Source organism: Phyllobates terribilis, unplaced genomic scaffold (assembly GCF_046119375.1).
Source record: "Phyllobates terribilis strain yellow unplaced genomic scaffold, ASM4611937v1 Scaffold_9__5_contigs__length_417890890, whole genome shotgun sequence".
Taxonomy (NCBI): domain Eukaryota; kingdom Metazoa; phylum Chordata; class Amphibia; order Anura; family Dendrobatidae; genus Phyllobates; species Phyllobates terribilis.
Window position 1 is genome coordinate 413,650,667 of NW_027362769.1, and position 23,381 is coordinate 413,674,047.

General features: G+C 46.9%; 1 protein-coding gene across 1 annotated transcript in view; it reads left to right on the forward strand.

The window, feature by feature from the left end:
* Positions 1 to 22,970, forward strand: part of PELO (pelota mRNA surveillance and ribosome rescue factor) — a 150,608-nt gene extending 127,638 nt beyond the window's left edge. The window contains exon 8 of the mRNA XM_073646281.1: positions 22,943 to 22,970. Coding sequence (XP_073502382.1) covers positions 22,943 to 22,970 — 28 coding nt within the window. The remainder of the gene's footprint in view (positions 1 to 22,942) is intronic.
* Positions 22,971 to 23,381: the final 411 nt, after the last annotated feature.

Below are 23,381 nucleotides of genomic sequence, written 5' to 3' on the forward strand. Positions count from 1 at the left end.
CGACACTATAACAGCTTTATACAGGGGCCGACACTATAACAGCTTTATACAGGGGCCGACACTATAACGGCTTTATACAGGGCCGACACTATAACAGCTTTATACAGGGGCCGACACTATAACAGCTTTATACAGGAGCCGACACTATAACAGCTTTATACAGGAGCCGACACTATAACAGCTTTATACAGGGGCCGACACTATAACAGCTTTATACAGGAGCCGACACTATAACGGCTTTATACAGGGGCCGACACTATAACAGCTTTATACAGGGGCCGACACTATAACAGCTTTATACAGGGGCCGACACTATAACAGCTTTATACAGGGGCCGACACTATAACAGCTTTATACAGGAGCCGACACTATAACGGCTTTATACAGGGGCCGACACTATAACAGCTTTATACAGGAGCCGACACTATAACAGCTTTATACAGGGGCCGACACTATAACAGCTTTATACAGGGGCCGACACTATAACAGCTTTATACAGGAGCCGACACTATAACGGCTTTATACAGGGGCCGACACTATAACAGCTTTATACAGGGGCCGACACTATAACGGCTTTATACAGGGTCGACACTATAACAGCTTTATACAGGGGCCGACACTATAACAGCTTTATACAGGAGCCGACACTATAACAGCTTTATACAGGAGCCGACACTATAACGGCTTTATACAGGGCCGACACTATAACAGCTTTATACAGGGGCCGACACTATAACAGCTTTATACAGGAGCCGACACTATAACAGCTTTATACAGGAGCCGACACTATAACGGCTTTATACAGGAGCCGACACTATAACAGCTTTATACAGGAGCCGACACTATAACAGCTTTATACAGGAGCCGACACTATAACGGCTTTATACAGGGGCCGACACTATAACAGCTTTATACAGGGGCCGACACTATAACGGCTTTATACAGGGGGCGACGCTATAACAGCTTTATACAGGAGCCGACACTATAACAGCTTTATACAGGAGCCGACACTATAACAGCTTTATACAGGAGCCGACACTATAACGGCTTTATACAGGAGCCGACACTATAACAGCTTTATACAGGAGCCGACACTATAACGGCTTTATACAGGGGCCGACACTATAACAGCTTTATACAGGGGCCGACACTATAACGGCTTTATACAGGGGCCGACACTATAACGGCTTTATACAGGGGCCGACACTATAACAGCTTTATACAGGAGCCGACACTATAACGGCTTTATACAGGAGCCGACACTATAACGGCTTTATACAGGAACCGACACTATAACAGCTTTATACAGGGGCCGACACTATAACAGCTTTATACAGGGGCCGACACTATAACGGCTTTATACAGGGGCGACACTATAACAGCTTTATACAGGGGCCGAAACTATAACGGCTTTATACAGGAGCCGACACTATAACAGCTTTATACAGGGGCCGACACTATAACGGCTTTATACAGGGGCCGACACTATAACAGCTTTATACAGGGGCCGACACTATAACGGCTTTATACAGGGGCCGACACTATAACAGCTTTATACAGGAGCCGACACTATAACGGCTTTATACAGGAGCCGACACTATAACGGCTTTATACAGGAACCGACACTATAACAGCTTTATACAGGGGCCGACACTATAACAGCTTTATACAGGGGCCGACACTATAACGGCTTTATACAGGGGCGACACTATAACAGCTTTATACAGGGGCCGAAACTATAACAGCTTTATACAGGGGCCGACACTATAACGGCTTTATACAGGGGCGACACTATAACAGCTTTATACAGGGGCCGAAACTATAACAGCTTTATACAGGGCCGACACTATAACGGCTTCATACAGCAGCCGACACTATAACAGCTTTATACAGGACCGACACTATAACAGCTTTATACAGGGGCCGACACTATAACAGCTTTATACAGGAGCCGACACTATAACGGCTTTATACAGGGGCGACACTATAACAGCTTTATACAGGGGCCGACACTATAACAGCTTTATACAGGGGCCGACACTATAACGGCTTTATACAGCAGCCGACACTGTAACAGCTTTATACAGGGGCCGACACTATAACAGCTTTATACAGGGGCCGACACTATAACGGCTTTATACAGGGGCCGACACTATAACAGCTTTATACAGGAGCCGACACTATAACGGCTTTATACAGGGGCCGACACTATAACAGATTTATACAGGAGCCGACACTATAACAGCTTTATACAGGAGCCGACACTATAACGGCTTTATACAGGGGCCGACACTATAACAGCTTTATACAGGGGCCGACACTATAACAGCTTTATACAGGGGCCGACACTATAACGGCTTTATACAGCAGCCGACACTGTAACAGCTTTATACAGGGGCCGACACTATAACAGCTTTATACAGGGGCCGACACTATAACGGCTTTATACAGCAGCCGACACTGTAACAGCTTTATACAGGGGCCGACACTATAACAGCTTTATACAGGAGCCGACACTATAACGGCTTTATACAGGGGCCGACACTATAAAAGCTTTATACAGGGGCCGACACTATAACAGCTTTATACAGGAGCCGACACTATAACGGCTTTATACAGGGGCCGACACTATAACGGCTTTATACAGGGGCCGACACTATAACGGCTTTATACAGGGGCCGACACTATAACCGCTTTATACAGGGGCCGACACTATAACAGCTTTATACAGGGGCCGACACTATAACAGCTTTATACAGGAGCCGACACTATAACAGCTTTATACAGGAGCCGACACTATAACAGCTTTATACAGGGGCCGACACTATAACCGCTTTATACAGGAGCCGACACTATAACAGCTTTATACAGGAGCCGACACTATAACGGCTTTATACAGGGGCCGACACTATAACGGCTTTATACAGGAGCCGACACTATAACGGCTTTATACAGGAGCCGACACTATAACGGCTTTATACAGGGGCCGACACTATAACAGCTTTATACAGGGGCCGACACTATAACCGCTTTATACAGGGGCCGACACTATAACAGCTTTATACAGGGGCCGACACTATAACAGCTTTATACAGGAGCCGACACTATAACAGCTTTATACAGGAGCCGACACTATAACAGCTTTATACAGGGGCCGACACTATAACCGCTTTATACAGGAGGCGACACTATAACAGCTTTATACAGGAGCCGACACTATAACCGCTTTATACAGGAGCCGACACTATAACAGCTTTATACAGGGGCCGACACTATAACCGCTTTATACAGGAGCCGACACTATAACAGCTTTATACAGGGGCCGACACTATAACCGCTTTATACAGGAGCCGACACTATAACAGCTTTATACAGGAGCCGACACTATAACCGCTTTATACAGGAGCCGACACTATAACAGCTTTATACAGGGGCCGACACTATAACCGCTTTATACAGGAGCCGACACTATAACAGCTTTATACAGGGGCCGACACTATAACCGCTTTATACAGGAGCCGACACTATAACAGCTTTATACAGGAGCCGACGCTATAACAGCTTTATACAGGGGCCGACACTATAACGGCTTTATACAGGAGCCGACACTATAACGGCTTTATACAGGAGCCGACACTATAACGGCTTTATACAGGGGCCGACACTATAACAGCTTTATACAGGGGCCGACACTATAACCGCTTTATACAGGGGCCGACACTATAACGGCTTTATACAGGAGCCGACACTATAACAGCTTTATACAGGAGCCGACACTATAACGGCTTTATACAGGGGCCGACACTATAACAGCTTTATACAGGGGCCGACACTATAACAGCTTTATACAGGAGCCGACACTATAACAGCTTTATACAGGAGACGATACTATAACAGCTTTATACAGGGGCCGACACTATAACCGCTTTATACAGGAGCCGACACTATAACAGCTTTATACAGGGGCCGACACTATAACCGCTTTATACAGGGGCCGACACTATAACGGCTTTATACAGGAGCCGACACTATAACGGCTTTATACAGGGGCCGACACTATAACAGCTTTATACAGGAGCCGACACTATAACAGCTTTATACAGGGGCCGACACTATAACGGCTTTATACAGGAGCCGACACTATAACGGCTTTATACAGGAGACGATACTATAACAGCTTTATACAGGAGCCGACACTATAACAGCTTTATACAGGGGCCGACACTATAACAGCTTCATACAGGAGCCGACACTATAACAGCTTTATACAGGAGCCGACACTATAACAGCTTTATAAAGGAGCCGACACTATAACGGCTTTATACAGGGGCCGACACTATAACAGCTTCATACAGGAGCCGACACTATAACAGCTTTATACAGGAGCCGACACTATAACAGCTTTATAAAGGAGCCGACACTATAACGGCTTTATACAGGGGCCGACACTATAACAGCTTTATAAAGGAGCCGACACTATAACGGCTTTATACAGGGGCCGACACTATAACAGCTTTATAAAGGAGCCGACACTATAACGGCTTTATACAGGGGCCGACACTATAACAGCTTTATAAAGGAGCCGACACTATAACGGCTTTATACAGGGGCCGACACTATAACAGCTTCATACAGGAGCCGACACTATAACAGCTTTATACAGGGGCCGACACTATAACCGCTTTATACAGGAGCCGACACTATAACAGCTTTATACAGGAGCCGACACTATAACGGCTTTATACAGGGGCCGACACTATAACAGCTTTATACAGGGGCCGACACTATAACAGCTTTATACAGGAGCCGACACTATAACAGCTTTATACAGGAGACGATACTATAACAGCTTTATACAGGGCCGACACTATAACCGCTTTATACAGGAGCCGACACTATAACAGCTTTATACAGGGGCCGACACTATAACAGCTTTATACAGGAGCCGACACTATAACAGCTTTATACAGGGGCCGACACTATAACAGCTTTATACAGGAGCCGACACTATAACAGCTTTATACAGGAGACGATACTATAACAGCTTTATACAGGGGCCGACACTATAACCGCTTTATACAGGAGCCGACACTATAACAGCTTTATACAGGGGCCGACACTATAACCGCTTTATACAGGGGCCGACACTATAACGGCTTTATACAGGAGCCGACACTATAACGGCTTTATACAGGGGCCGACACTATAACAGCTTTATACAGGAGCCGACACTATAACAGCTTTATACAGGGGCCGACACTATAACGGCTTTATACAGGAGCCGACACTATAACGGCTTTATACAGGAGACGATACTATAACAGCTTTATACAGGAGCCGACACTATAACAGCTTTATACAGGGGCCGACACTATAACAGCTTCATACAGGAGCCGACACTATAACAGCTTTATACAGGAGCCGACACTATAACAGCTTTATAAAGGAGCCGACACTATAACGGCTTTATACAGGGGCCGACACTATAACAGCTTCATACAGGAGCCGACACTATAACAGCTTTATACAGGAGCCGACACTATAACAGCTTTATAAAGGAGCCGACACTATAACGGCTTTATACAGGGGCCGACACTATAACAGCTTTATAAAGGAGCCGACACTATAACGGCTTTATACAGGGGCCGACACTATAACAGCTTTATAAAGGAGCCGACACTATAACGGCTTTATACAGGGGCCGACACTATAACAGCTTTATAAAGGAGCCGACACTATAACGGCTTTATACAGGGGCCGACACTATAACAGCTTCATACAGGAGCCGACACTATAACAGCTTTATACAGGGGCCGACACTATAACAGCTTTATACAGGGGCCGACACTATAACAGCTTTATACAGGAGCCGACACTATAACAGCTTTATACAGGGGCCGACACTATAACAGCTTTATACAGGGGCCGACACTATAACCGCTTTATACAGGGGCCGACACTATAACGGCTTTATACAGGAGCCGACACTATAACGGCTTTATACAGGGGTCGATACTATAACAGCTTTATACAGGGCCGACACTATAACAGCTTTATACAAGGGCCGACACTATAACGGCTTTATACAGGGGCCGACACTATAACAGATTTATACAGGGGCCGACACTATAACAGATTTATACAGGGGCCGACACTATAACGGCTTTATACAGGGGCCGACACTATAACAGATTTATACAGGGGCCGACACTATAACAGCTTTATACAGGAGCCGACACTATAACAGCTTTATACAGGAGCCGACACTATAACAGCTTTATACAGGGGCCGACACTATAACAGCTTTATACAGGAGCCGACACTATAACAGCTTTATACAGGAGCCGACACTATAACGGCTTTATACAGGGGCCGACACTATAACAGCTTTATACAGGAGCCGACACTATAACAGCTTTATACAGGAGCCGACACTATAACAGCTTTATACAGGGGCCGACACTATAACAGCTTTATACAGGGGCCGACACTATAACAGCTTTATACAGGGGCCGACACTATAACGGCTTTATACAGGAGCCGACACTATAACAGCTTTATACAGGAGCCGACACTATAACGGCTTTATACAGGGGCCGACACTATAACAGCTTTATACAGGGGCCGACACTATAACAGCTTTATACAGGAGCCGACACTATAACAGCTTTATACAGGAGCCGACACTATAACAGCTTTATACAGGAGCCGACACTATAACGGCTTTATACAGGGGCCGACACTATAACAGCTTTATACAGGGGCCGACACTATGACGGCTTTATACAGGAGCCGACACTATAACGGCTTTATACAGGGGCCGACACTATAACAGCTTTATACAGGGGCCGACACTATAACGGCTTTATACAGGAGCCGACACTATAACAGCTTTATACAGGAGCCGACACTATAACGGCTTTATACAGGGGCCGACACTATAACAGCTTTATACAGGGGCCGACACTATAACGGCTTTATACAGGAGCCGACACTATAACGGCTTTATACAGGAGCCGACACTATAACAGCTTTATACAGGAGCCGACACTATAACGGCTTTATACAGGAGCCGACACTATAACGGCTTTATACAGGAGCCGACACTATAACAGCTTTATACAGGGCCGACACTATAACAGCTTTATACAGGGGCCGACACTATAACAGCTTTATACAGGAGCCGACACTATAACGGCTTTATACAGGAGCCGACACTATAACAGCTTTATACAGGGCCGACACTATAACAGCTTTATACAGGAGCCGACACTATAACAGCTTTATACAGGGCCGACACTATAACAGCTTTATACAGGAGCCGACACTATAACAGCTTTATACAGGGGCCGACACTATAACAGCTTTATACAGGGGCCGACACTATAACAGCTTTATACAGGGACCGACACTATAACAGCTTTATACAGGAGCCGACACTATAACGGCTTTATACAGGGGCCGACACTATAACGGCTTTATACAGGAGCCGACACTATAACAGCTTTATACAGGAGCCGACACTATAACAGCTTTATACAGGGCCGACACTATAACAGCTTTATACAGGAGCCGACACTATAACAGCTTTATACAGGGGCCGACACTATAACAGCTTTATACAGGGGCCGACACTATAACCGCTTTATACAGGAGCCGACACTATAACGGCTTTATACAGGGGCCGACACTATAACGGCTTTATACAGGGGCCGACACTATAACAGCTTTATACAGGGGCCGACACTATAACAGCTTTATACAGGAGCCGACACTATAACAGCTTTATACAGGGGCCGACACTATAACGGCTTTATACAGGAGCCGACACTATAACAGCTTTATACAGGAGCCGACACTATAACAGCTTTATACAGGGGCCGACACTATAACGGTTTTATACAGGGGCCGACACTATAACGGCTTTATACAGGGGCCGACACTATAACGGCTTTATACAGGGGCCGACACTATAACAGCTTTATACAGGAGCCGACACTATAACAGCTTTATACAGGGGCCGACACTATAACGGCTTTATACAGGGGCCGACACTATAACAGCTTTATACAGGAGCCGACACTATAACGGCTTTATACAGGAGCCGACACTATAACAGCTTTATACAGGGGCCGACACTATAACGGCTTTATACAGGGGCCGACACTATAACAGCTTTATACAGGGGCCGACACTATAACGGCTTTATACAGGGGCCGACACTATAACGGCTTTATACAGGGGCCGACACTATAACGGCTTTATACAGCAGCCGACACTATAACAGCTTTATACAGGGGCCGACACTATAACAGCTTTATACAGGAGCCGACACTATAACAGCTTTATACAGGAGCCGACACTATAACAGCTTTATACAGGAGCCGACACTATAACGGCTTTATACAGGAGCCGACACTATAACAGCTTTATACAGGAGCCGACACTATAACGGCTTTATACAGGAGCCGACACTATAACAGCTTTATACAGGGGCCGACACTATAACAGCTTTATACAGGAGCCGACACTATAACGGCTTTATACAGGGGCCGACACTATAACAGCTTTATACAGGGGCCGACACTATAACCGCTTTATACAGGAGCCGACACTATAACAGCTTTATACAGGAGCCGACACTATAACAGCTTTATACAGGGGCCGACACTATAACCGCTTTATACAGGGGCCGACACTATAACAGCTTTATACAGGGGCCGACACTATAACAGCTTTATACAGGAGCCGACACTATAACAGCTTTATACAGGAGCCGACACTATAACAGCTTTATACAGGGGCCGACACTATAACCGCTTTATACAGGGGCCGACACTATAACAGCTTTATACAGAGGCCGACACTATAACGGCTTTATACAGGGCCGACACTATAACAGCTTTATACAGGGGCCGACACTATAACAGCTTTATACAGGAGCCGACACTATAACAGCTTTATACAGGAGCCGACACTATAACAGCTTTATACAGGGGCCGACACTATAACAGCTTTATACAGGGGCCGACACTATAACAGCTTTATACAGGGGCCGACACTATAACAGCTTTATACAGGAGCCGACACTATAACGGCTTTATACAGGAGCCGACACTATAACAGCTTTATACAGAGGCCGACACTATAACGGCTTTATACAGGGGCCGACACTATAACAGCTTTATACAGAGGCCGACACTATAACGGCTTTATACAGGGCCGACACTATAACAGCTTTATACAGGGGCCGACACTATAACAGCTTTATACAGGAGCCGACACTATAACAGCTTTATACAGGAGCCGACACTATAACAGCTTTATACAGGGGCCGACACTATAACAGCTTTATACAGGAGCCGACACTATAACAGCTTTATACAGGGGCCGACACTATAACAGCTTTATACAGGAGCCGACACTATAACAGCTTTATACAGGGGCCGACACTATAACCGCTTTATACAGGAGCCGACACTATAACCGCTTTATACAGGAGCCGACACTATAACAGCTTTATACAGAGGCCGACACTATAACGGCTTTATACAGGGGCCGACACTATAACGGCTTTATACAGGGGCCGACACTATAACAGCTTTATACAGGAGCCGACACTATAACGGCTTTATACAGGGGCCGACACTATAACCGCTTTATACAGGAGCCGACACTATAACGGCTTTATACAGGAGCCGACACTATAACGGCTTTATACAGGGGCCGACACTATAACGGCTTTATACAGGAGCCGACACTATAACGGCTTTATACAGGAGCCGACACTATAACGGCTTTATACAGGGGCCGACACTATAACGGCTTTATACAGGAGCCAACACTATAACAGCTTTATACAGGACCGACACTATAACGGCTTTATACAGGAGCCGACACTATAACAGCTTTATACAGGAGCCGACACTATAACGGCTTTATACAGGGGGCGACACTATAACGGCTTTATACAGGAGCCGACACTATAACAGCTTTATACAGGAGCCGACACTATAACGGCTTTATACAGGGGCCGACACTATAACGGCTTTATACAGGGGCCGACACTATAACGGCTTTATACAGGAGCCGACACTATAACGGCTTTATACAGGGGCCGACACTATAACGGCTTTATACAGGGGCCGACACTATAACGGCTTTATACAGGAGCCAACACTATAACAGCTTTATACAGGACCGACACTATAACGGCTTTATACAGGAGCCGACACTATAACGGCTTTATACAGGAGCCGACACTATAACGGCTTTATACAGGAGCCGACACTATAACGGCTTTATACAGGAGCCGACACTATAACGGCTTTATACAGGGGCCGACACTATAACGGCTTTATACAGGAGCCGACACTATAACGGCTTTATACAGGGGCCGACACTATAACGGCTTTATACAGGACCGACACTATAACAGCTTTATACAGGGGCCGACACTATAACAGCTTTATACAGGACCGACACTATAACAGCTTTATACAGGACCGACACTATAACAGCTTTATACAGGGGCCGACACTATAACGGCTTTATACAGGACCGACACTATAACAGCTTTATACAGGGGCCGACACTATAACGGCTTTATACAGGAGCCGACACTATAACGGCTTTATACAGGGGGCGACACTATAACGGCTTTATACAGGAGCCGACACTATAACAGCTTTATACAGGAGCCGACACTATAACGGCTTTATACAGGACCGACACTATAACAGCTTTATACAGGGGCCGACACTATAACAGCTTTATACAGGACCGACACTATAACAGCTTTATACAGGACCGACACTATAACAGCTTTATACAGGGGCCGACACTATAACGGCTTTATACAGGACCGACACTATAACAGCTTTATACAGGGGCCGACACTATAACGGCTTTATACAGGAGCCGACACTATAACGGCTTTATACAGGGGGCGACACTATAACGGCTTTATACAGGAGCCGACACTATAACGGCTTTATACAGGAGCCGACACTATAACGGCTTTATACAGGGGCCGACACTATAACAGCTTTATACAGGGGCCGACACTATAACGGCTTTATACAGGGGCCGACACTATAACAGCTTTATACAGGAGCCGACACTATAACAGCTTTATACAGGGGCCGACACTATAACAGCTTTATACAGGAGCCGACACTATAACAGCTTTATACAGGAGCCGACACTATAACAGCTTTATACAGGGGCCGACACTATAACAGCTTTATACAGGAGCCGACACTATAACAGCTTTATACAGGGGCCGACACTATAACAGCTTTATACAGGAGCCGACACTATAACAGCTTTATACAGGAGCCGACACTATAACAGCTTTATACAGGGGCCGACACTATAACAGCTTTATACAGGAGCCGACACTATAACAGCTTTATACAGGGGCCGACACTATAACAGCTTTATACAGGGGCCGACACTATAACCGCTTTATACAGGGGCCGACACTATAACGGCTTTATACAGGAGCCGACACTATAACGGCTTTATACAGGAGCCGACACTATAACGGCTTTATACAGGGGCCGACACTATAACGGCTTTATACAGGAGCCGACACTATAACAGCTTTATACAGGACCGACACTATAACGGCTTTATACAGGAGCCGACACTATAACAGCTTTATACAGGGGCCGACACTATAACGGCTTTATACAGGAGCCAACACTATAACAGCTTTATACAGGAGCCGACACTATAACGGCTTTATACAGGAGCCGACACTATAACAGCTTTATACAGGACCGACACTATAACGGCTTTATACAGGAGCCGACACTATAACAGCTTTATACAGGAGCCGACACTATAACGGCTTTATACAGGAGCCGACACTATAACAGCTTTATACAGGAGCCGACACTATAACAGCTTTATACAGGAGCCGACACTATAACGGCTTTATACAGGAGCCGACACTATAACAGCTTTATACAGGACCGACACTATAACGGCTTTATACAGGGGCCGACACTATAACAGCTTTATACAGGAGCCGACACTATAACGGCTTTATACAGGAGCCGACACTATAACAGCTTTATACAGGAGCCGACACTATAACAGCTTTATACAGGACCGACACTATAACGGCTTTATACAGGAGCCGACACTATAACAGCTTTATACAGGAGCCGACACTATAACAGCTTTATACAGGAGCCGACACTATAACGGCTTTATACAGGGGCCGACACTATAACGGCTTTATACAGGACCGACACTATAACGGCTTTATACAGGAGCCGACACTATAACGGCTTTATACAGGGGGCGACACTATAACGGCTTTATACAGGAGCCGACACTATAACAGCTTTATACAGGAGCCGACACTATAACGGCTTTATACAGGGGCCGACACTATAACAGCTTTATACAGGGGCCGACACTATAACGGCTTTATACAGGGGCCGACACTATAACAGCTTTATACAGGGGCCGACACTATAACGGCTTTATACAGGGCCGATACTATAACGGCTTTATACAGGAGCCGACACTATAACAGCTTTATACAGGGGCCGACACTATAACGGCTTTATACAGGGGCCGACACTATAACAGCTTTATACAGGGGCGACACTATAACGGCTTTATACAGGGGCCGACACTATAACAGCTTTATACAGGAGCCGACACTATAACAGCTTTATACAGGGGCCGACACTATAACCGCTTTATACAGGAGCCGACACTATAACAGCTTTATACAGGGGCCGACACTATAACAGCTTTATACAGGAGCCGACACTATAACAGCTTTATACAGGGGCCGACACTATAACGGCTTTATACAGGGGCCGACACTATAACAGCTTTATACAGGAGCCGACACTATAACAGCTTTATACAGGGGCCGACACTATAACGGCTTTATACAGGGGCCGACACTATAACAGCTTTATACAGGAGCCGACACTATAACAGCTTTATACAGGGGCCGACACTATAACAGCTTTATACAGGGGCCGACACTATAACGGCTTTATACAGGAGCCGACACTATAACAGCTTTATACAGGGGCCGACACTATAACAACTTTATACAGGGGCCGACACTATAACAGCTTTATACAGGGGCCGACACTATAACGGCTTTATACAGGGGCCGACACTATAACAGCTTTATACAGGAGCCGACACTATAACAGCTTTATACAGGGGCCGACACTATAACAGTTTTATACAGGAGCCGACACTATAACGGCTTTATACAGCAGCCGACACTATAACAGCTTTATACAGGAGCCGACACTATAACAGCTTTATACAGGGGCCGACACTATAACAGCTTTATACAGGAGCCGACACTATAACAGCTTTATACAGGAGCCGACACTATAACAGCTTTATACAGGGGCCGACACTATAACGGCTTTATACAGGGGCCGACACTATAACAGCTTTATACAGGAGCCGACACTATAACAGCTTTATACAGGGGCCGACACTATAACAGCTTTATACAGGAGCCGACACTATAACAGCTTTATACAGGGGCCGACACTATAACAGCTTTATACAGGGGCCGACACTATAACAGCTTTATACAGGGGCCGACACTATAACGGCTTTATACAGGAGCCGACACTATAACAGCTTTATACAGGGGCCGACACTATAACAGCTTTATACAGGGGCCGACACTATAACAGCTTTATACAGGGGCCGATACTATAACGGCTTTATACAGGAGCCGACACTATAACAGCTTTATACAGGAGCCGACACTATAACAGCTTTATACAGGGGCGACACTATAACGGCTTTATACAGGGGCCGACACTATAACAGCTTTATACAGGAGCCGACACTATAACAGCTTTATACAGGGGCGACACTATAACGGCTTTATACAGGAGCCGACACTATAACAGCTTTATACAGGAGCCGACACTATAACAGCTTTATACAGGGGCCGACACTATAACAGCTTTATACAGGGGCCGACACTATAACAGCTTTATACAGGGGCCGATACTATAACGGCTTTATACAGGGGCCGACACTATAACGGCTTTATACAGGGGCCGACACTATAACAGCTTTATACAGGAGCCGACACTATAACAGCTTTATACAGGGGCCGACACTATAACAGCTTTATACAGGGGCCGACACTATAACAGCTTTATACAGGGGCCGATACTATAACGGCTTTATACAGGGGCCGACACTATAACAGCTTTATACAGGAGCCGACACTATAACAGCTTTATACAGGGGCCGACACTATAACAGCTTTATACAGGGGCCGACACTATAACGGCTTTATACAGGGGTCGACACTATAACAGCTTTATACAGGAGCCGACACTATAACAGCTTTATACAGGAGCCGACACTATAACGGCTTTATACAGGGGCCGACACTATAACGGCTTTATACAGGGGCCGACACTATAACAGCTTTATACAGGGGCCGACACTATAACGGCTTTATACAGGAGCCGACACTATAACGGCTTTATACAGGGGCCGACACTATAACGGCTTTATACAGGAGCCGACACTATAACAGCTTTATACAGGGGCCGACACTATAACAGCTTTATACAGGAGCCGACACTATAACAGCTTTATACAGGGGCCGACACTATAACAGCTTTATACAGGAGCCGACACTATAACGGCTTTATACAGGAGCCGACACTATAACCGCTTTATACAGGAGCCGACACTATAACAGCTTTATACAGGAGCCGACACTATAACCGCTTTATACAGGAGCCGACACTATAACAGCTTTATACAGGGGCCGACACTATAACGGCTTTATACAGGAGCCGACACTATAACCGCTTTATACAGGAGCCGACACTATAACAGCTTTATACAGGGGCCGACACTATAACCGCTTTATACAGGAGCCGACACTATAACAGCTTTATACAGGAGCCGACACTATAACGGCTTTATACAGGAGCCGACACTATAACGGCTTTATACAGGAGCCGACACTATAACAGCTTTATACAGGGGCCGACACTATAACAGCTTTATACAGGGGCCGACACTATAACGGCTTTATACAGGGGCCGACACTATAACGGCTTTATACAGGAGCCGACACTATAACGGCTTTATACAGGGGCCGACACTATAACGGCTTTATACAGGAGCCGACACTATAACAGCTTTATACAGGAGCCGACACTATAACAGCTGTATACAGGGGCCGACACTATAACAGCTTTATACAGGGGCCGACACTATAACGGCTTTATACAGGGCCGACACTATAACAGCTTTATACAGGGGCCGACACTATAATGGCTTTATACAGGGGCCGACACTATAACAGGTTTATACAGGAGCCGACGCTATAACAGCTTTATACAGGAGCCGACACTATAACAGCTTTATACAGGAGCCGACACTATAACGGCTTTATACAGGGGCCGACACTATAACAGCTTTATACAGGGGCCGACGCTATAACAGCTTTATACAGGAGCCGACGCTATAACAGCTTTATACAGGGGCCGACACTATAACAGCTTTATACAGCAGCCGACACTATAACAGCTTTATACAGGAGCCGACACTATAACGGCTTTATACAGCAGCCGACACTATAACAGCTTTATACAGGGGCCGACACTATAACAGCTTTATACAGGAGCCGATACTATAACAGCTTTATACAGGAGCCGACACTATAACAGCTTTATACAGGGGCCGACACTATAACAGCTTTATACAGGAGCCGACACTATAACGGCTTTATACAGCAGCCGACACTATAACAGCTTTATACAGGAGCCGACACTATAACAGCTTTATACAGGAGCCGACACTATAACGGCTTCATACAGGGGCCGACACTATAACAGCTTTATACAGGGGCCGACACTATAACAGCTTTATACAGGAGCCGACACTATAACGGCTTTATACAGGAGACGACACTATAACGGCTTTATACAGGAGCCGACAATATAACGGCTTTATACAGGGGCCGACACTATAACAGCTTTATACAGGGGCCGACACTATAACAGCTTTATACAGCAGCCGACACTATAACAGCTTTATACAGGAGCCGACACTATAACGGCTTTATACAGCAGCCGACACTATAACAGCTTTATACAGGGGCCGACACTATAACAGCTTTATACAGGAGCCAACACTATAACAGCTTTATACAGGGGCCGACACTATAACAGCTTTATACAGGGGCCGACACTATAACAGCTTTATACAGGGGCCGACTGTCACGGGTGTGTTGCCACGAAGATCGTCACGAGTACACAGCCTGACTTCTCGCAGCTGACTTGTTGGTGCTTTGTGTTTCTCGGCAGTGAGGGAGTTAATTCTCTCTCTCTCTGGGCTAGATGAGGTCCAGCCTTGCCCAGCTGCAATCAATACTTCTGTAGTGAGACTCCTTCATATACCTGCTGGTCTGTTTGGGAGGTGTCGGTGAAAGCATTTCATTCAGACTGACAGAGCGGATCGTGGTGTTTGGAGTTGCTGAGATAAGTGTATTTGGAAGTGTTTTTTCCCTTCCTCTCTTTATCATTTATCTCCTTTCCCGTTGGTGTTCCCTCTGTTTTAGTTGAGAAGTTGTTTGTATGCAAGGTGGTTTTGGTTTTTCCCTTGTACTGTCTCGTTCGTCTAAATACTGTGTTTGGGCATATTATTTCTTGTTCCCTTTGGTTGTGATCGGGGTCCTTCTCAGGACTAGATTACTGAGGTGCAGGGATCTTCAGGAGGTAGGGGTTACGCTGGCGGCCTGGACCTCTGTACCTTTAACAGTACCTCCAGGTTGAGGGATTAGTCAGGGCCCCAGCTTAGGGTCAGCTTAGGCCTCCTACCTCCAGTATACAGAGACAGCGTGACATTTTCACCGACCAGCTTAGTTTTTCTCCAGCTACCATGGATCCAGTAGCCGGTCTAGCTCGGCAATTGCAGAGTTTGTCCATGGAGCTGGCGGACGTTAGGTCCAAGGTTTGGCATCCTCAGGAGCAAGCCGGACCAGAACCTAAAGTAGCTCTCCCTGATAGGTTCACTGGGGGGCGGGACAAGTTTTTTGTTTTCCGGGAGGCATGTAAATTGTACTTTCGGCTGCGGCCTCGGTCATCGGGGAGTGAAGAACAAAGGGTGGGAATTGTCATCTCGCTCCTACAAGGGGACCCACAATCTTGGGCGTTCTCTCTTCCCCCGGGTTCCCCGGCTCTCCAGTCAGTGGATAGGTTTTTCGCTGCCCTGGGACTCGTATATGATGACCCAGATCGGATCTCCCTTGCTGAGTCTAAGTTACGTAGGATCCAGCAGGGAGATCGTCCGGCGGAGGAATTCTGTTCGGAGTTCCGTAGGTGGGCCACGGACACCCAGTGGAATGACCCGGCTCTTAGGAGCCAGTTTTGTCATGGTTTATCCGACAAATTGCAGGATGTGTTGGCACAGTATGACTCTCCCGTGTCTCTGGAAGCCGCTATGGCCCTTGCTATTCGCGTGGACAGACGGCTTCGGGAGAGGTGCGGGATAACTCTACCCCCTGTGATGACTCCACCTCCTACAAGGTCCCCTCATATGGTGGTTCCCCTGGTCAGTCCTGAGGAGCCTATGCAATTAGGAGGGACATCATTTCGGGGGAGGGGACCGGTGGTGCGCCATAAGGCAGGAAGGTGTTTCTTCTGCGGGAGAAAGGGACATTTTATTGGGGGGTGTCCATCCCGTCCCTTGCAGAGTGAAGAGTCGTCGGAAAACTGTTGATCCCAGGTTGTGTGGTGGACGGCAATCTGGGAGTAGGTATTTCGTCCCTAGGTTCGTCTCAGTTTCTCGTACCGGCGGAGGTGGTGGTGGGTACGAGAACTGAGAGGATATCTGTTCTTCTGGATAGTGGGGCCGGGGCTAATCTGGTTGATGCTCGGTTTGCCCGGGTTCAAGGTATGCGGTTGAGTGAGTTGGCTAAACCCATTCCCATATTCTCGATCGATGCCAGGCCTCTCGGGCAGGGAAGTTTTTTGCAAGCTGTGCATGACGTAAAACTTCAAGTGGGGGCAATACATAAAGAACTGTTGTCTTGCTACGTATTGGAGGGTCTTCCCACTCCTATTGTGTTGGGCCTTCCTTGGTTAGCTAAGCATAACCCGGTTATTAATTGGCAAACCAGGGAGATAAGCCAATGGAGTAAATTCTGTAATAAAAACTGCATGAACACGGTCATCGGTGCGGTTACTCCTTGGGTTTTACCTCCATTTCTGGCGGACTTTGAGGATGTATTCTCGGAGAATGGGTGTCAGGAACTACCTCCTCATCGCGTGTATGACTGTTCTGTAAAACTGCTCCCTGAGGCCAAGTTACCTAAAGCTAGGTTGTATAACCTTTCTGGTCCTGAGAGGCAGGCCATGAAGGATTATATCTCAGAAAGTCTGGCTAAGGGGCATATTAGACCTTCATCTTCACCGGTGGCTGCGGGGTTCTTCTTTGTTAAGAAGAAAGATGGAGGCCTACGCCCTTGCCTGGATTTCCGTGAACTTAATCGGATTACGGTCCGAGATCCGTATCCGCTCCCACTTATTCCCGATCTCTTTAATCAGATCGTGGGCGCCAAATGGTTCTCTAAGTTGGATCTCAGGGGGGCGTACAATCTGATTAGGATGAAGGAGGGGGATGAGTGGAAGACGGCGTTTAACACTCCGGAGGGGCATTATGAGAACCTTGTCATGCCATTCGGTCTGACTAATGCCCCGGCGGTGTTCCAACACTTTGTTAATGACATTTTTCGCCGCTTGGTGGGACAGTTTGTTGTCATATATCTGGATGATATCCTAATTTACTCGCCAGATCTGGTGTCTCATCAGGAGCATGTTAGGCAGGTGTTACAGATTTTGCGGGATAATAAACTGTATGCCAAGTGGGAAAAGTGTGTGTTCGCCGTACAGGAACTCCAGTTTTTAGGCTTCCTGGTTTCAGCGTCCGGTTTTCGTATGGACCCTGGGAAAGTGCGGGCAGTTCTTGAGTGGGATCGGCCAGAGAATCTTAAGGCACTACAACGTTTCCTGGGGTTTGCTAATTATTACCGAAAGTTCATTCGTAATTTCTCGTCCATGGTTAAGCCTCTCACTGACATGACTAAAAAGGGGACGGATTTTTCTAGGTGGTCTGACAAGGCTTGTCAAGCATTCTCCTCTTTGAAAAAATGTTTTGCCTCGGCGCCCATACTCATTCAACCTGATGCGTCTCAGCCATTCATTGTAGAGGTAGACGCTTCCGAGGTAGGGGTGGGAGCAGTATTGTCACAGGGTTCGTCCCCTGGTAAGTGGCATCCGTGCGCCTTTTTCTCTAAAAAATTGTCGTCCGCTGAGAGGAATTACGATGTCGGCAATAGGGAACTCTTGGCCATTAAGTTAGCTTTTGAGGAGTGGCGCCATTTTTTGGAGGGGGCAGTTCATCCGGTCACCGTCATCACCGATCACAAGAACCTGCTATATCTGGAGTCCGCGAAACGTCTGAATCCCAGACAAGCTAGGTGGTCATTGTTTTTTACCAGGTTTAATTTTGTCGTTACATATCGTCCTGGGTCAAAAAATGTAAAGGCGGATGCCTTATCTCGTAGTTTCCCTGGGGCCGGGAATACGGACGACCCGATTCCTATCCTTCAGGAGGGGGTGGTGGTCTCGGCAGTATGCTCTGAGCTGGAGGAGGAGGTATTGGAGGCTCAGGGGGACGCCCCTGTTGGACCTCCAGGGAGACTGTTTGTTCCAGATCAGTTGCGACAGAAGGTGATCGAGGCACACCATAACTCAGTTTTTGCAGGACACCCGGGGAGTAAAGCAACGGTGGATCTCCTCTCGCGTCGGTTTTGGTGGCCTAACTTACATAAGGAGGTGGTAACTTTTGTCGCGTCCTGTGGGGTTTGTGCGCGCTCTAAGACCTCACATACCCGTCCGTCTGGGGCCCTCTTACCTTTGAAGATCCCGGGGCGTCCTTGGACTCATCTGTCTATGGACTTTATTACGGACCTCCCTCCGTCTTCGGGTAAAACGGTCATACTCGTTGTAGTGGACAGGTTCAGCAAGATGGCACATTTTATCGCTCTTCCGGCTCTCCCTAATGCTAAAACTCTTGCGCAGGTGTTCATTGGGGAGATTGTGAGGCTTCACGGGGTACCCTCCGAGGTGGTGTCTGATCGGGGGTCTCAGTTTGTGTCTAAGTTCTGGAAGGCGTTTTGTGCACGGCGGGGGATGCAGTTGTCATTCTCATCGGCTTTTCATCCTCAGACCAATGGTCAGACGGAACGTATGAACCAGAGCTTGGAGACATATCTCCGGTGTTTTGTGTCAGAGAACCAGGAGGACTGGGCTTCTTTCTTACCTCTGGCAGAGTTTGCTCTTAATAATAGGCGGAGCGAGTCCACTGGTAAGTCCCCGTTTTTTTGGGGCATATGGTTTTCACCCCCAGTTTTGTACTTTCAGTAGGGGGGGCTCTTCGGGGGTTCCTGAGGAGGAACGATTTTCCTCATCACTCGCTTCAGTATGGAGAGGGGTGCTGAAGAATCTGAATACTATGGGGAACCGATACAAACGTATGGCTGATAGGAGGAGAGTGTCTGGTCCGGACCTAAGTGTGAACGATCGGGTATGGTTGTCTACCAGGAATATAAAACTTAAGGTTCCCTCCTGGAAACTGGGTCCCAGGTTCATCGGGCCGTACAGAATCAGTTCTATTATTAATCCGGTGGCATTCCGTCTTGACCTCCCCCCTACGTTTAAAATTCACAACGTGTTCCACAGATCATTACTTAAGAGGTATGTGGCGCCGGTGGTACCGTCACTTTTACCTCCCCCTCCAGTGGTTGTCAATGGTAACTTGGAGTTCCAGGTATCGAGGGTCATTGATTCACGCTTTAATCGCCGGTCCCTTCAGTACCTGGTTCATTGGAAGGGGTATGGTCCTGAGGAGAGGATGTGGGTTCCTGCGTCTGATATTAACGCAGACCGATTAGTTCGGGCCTTCCACACGACTCACCCGGATAAACCTGGCCCTGAGGGTCCAGAGGCCCCTCGTAGAAGGGGGGGTACTGTCACGGGTGTGTTGCCACGAAGATCGTCACGAGTACACAGCCTGACTTCTCGCAGCTGACTTGTTGGTGCTTTGTGTTTCTCGGCAGTGAGGGAGTTAATTCTCTCTCTCTCTCTGGGCTAGATGAGGTCCAGCCTCGCCCAGCTGCAATCAATACTTCTGTAGTTAGACTCCTTCATATACCTGCTGGTCTGTTTGGGAGGTGTCGGTGAAAGCATTTCATTCAGACTGACAGAGCGGATCGTGGTGTTTGGAGTTGCTGAGATAAGTGTATTTGGAAGTGTTTTTTCCCTTTCCTCGCTTTATCATTTATCTCCTTTCCCGTTGGTTTTCCCTCTGTTGTAGTTGAGAAGTTGTTTGCATGCAAGGTGGTTTTGGTTTTTCCCTTGTACTGTCTCGTTCGTCTAAATACTGTGTGTGGGCATATTATTTCTTGTTCCCTTTGGTTGTGATCGGGGTCCTTCTCAGGACTAGATTACTGAGGTGCAGGGATCTTCAGGAGGTAGGGGTTACGCTGGCGGCCTGGACCTCTGTACCTTTAACAGTACCTCCAGGTTGAGGGATTAGTCAGGGCCCCAGCTTAGGGTCAGCTTAGGCCCCCTACCTCCAGTATACAGAGACAGCGTGACATTGACACTATAACAGCTTTATACAGCAGCCGACACTATAACAGCTTTATACAGGGGCCGACACTATAACGGCTTTATACAGGGGCCGACACTATAACAGCTTTATACAGGGGCCGACACTATAACAGCTTTATACAGGGCCGACACTATAACAGCTTTATACAGCAGCCGACACTATAACAGCTTTATACAGGGGCCGACACTATAACGGCTTTATACAGGGGCCGACACTATAACGGCTTTATACAGGAGCCGACACTATAACGGCTTTATACAGGGGCCGACACTATAACGGCTTTATACAGGGGCCGACACTATAACGGCTTTATACAGGGGCCGACACTATAACAGCTTTATACAGGAGCCGACACTATAACGGCTTTATACAGGAGCCGACACTATAACGGCTTTATACAGGGGCCGACACTATAACGGCTTTATACAGGGGCCGACACTATAACGGCTTTATACAGGAGCCGACACTATAACGGCTTTATACAGGGGCCGACACTATAACGGCTTTATACAGGGGCCGACACTATAACAGCTTTATACAGGAGCCGACACTATAACGGCTTTATACAGGGGCCGACACTATAACAGCTTTATACAGGAGCCGACACTATAACAGCTGTATACAGGGGCCGACACTATAACGGCTTTATACAAGGGCCGACACTATAACAGCTTTATACAGGGGCCGACACTATAACAGCTTTATACAGGAGCCGACACTATAACGGCTTTATACAAGGGCCGACACTATAACAGCTTTATACAGGGGCCGACACTATAACGGCTTTATACAACAGCCGACACTATAACGGCTTTATACAGGGGCCGACACTATAACAGCTTTATACAGGGGCCGACACTATAACGGCTTTATACAGGGGCCGACACTATAACAGCTTTATACAGGGGCCGACACTATAACAGCTTTATACAGGGGCCGACACTATAACAGCTTTATACAGGGGCCGACACTATAACAGCTTTATACAGGGGCCGACACTATAACGGCTTTATACAGGGCCGACACTATAACAGCTTTATACAGGGGCCGACACTATAACGGCTTTATACAGGGGCCAACATTATAACAGCTTTATACAGGGGCCGGATGATTTCCTCAATACACTTAAGATTGTGTGTTATTGGTGACTGAGAATGTATAATAAGTGGAGAAAGGTGGAATTTAATGGACCGTAGTCTCTTTTTATGTCTCTTTCTAGTCAAGAGCGCCCGGTCATGAAAGATTGAATAGTAGACAGTCTGCAGCGAGTTTCTTCAGACGTCCACATCAACAGTAGGCGCCGGTTTATTTTTCGTTGATAAAAAAAAATGATGGTCTCAGACCTTGTACCGAGCACCACAAGTTTACCTCAATTACTATAAAGAATCAGTGTCCTCTGCCGCTCATCCCTGATCTCCGCAACCAGCTGCGGGGAGCCCAGTGATCTCAGGGGGGGCGGAGATGAGTGAGATGGCAGGTGAGGGGCACTGTGAGGGTCTTGTGATGTCTTTTGGGCACAGCAATGCGTTGGTTGTTTTTCAGAATCTTGTTAATGACATATTCATGGTTTAGACCTGGTACTAAGGATGTTAAAGCTGATGCACTTTTCCCAAAGCTTCAGTCCATCTCAATCTTGAGGACTCTGGACAAGTCCCTGG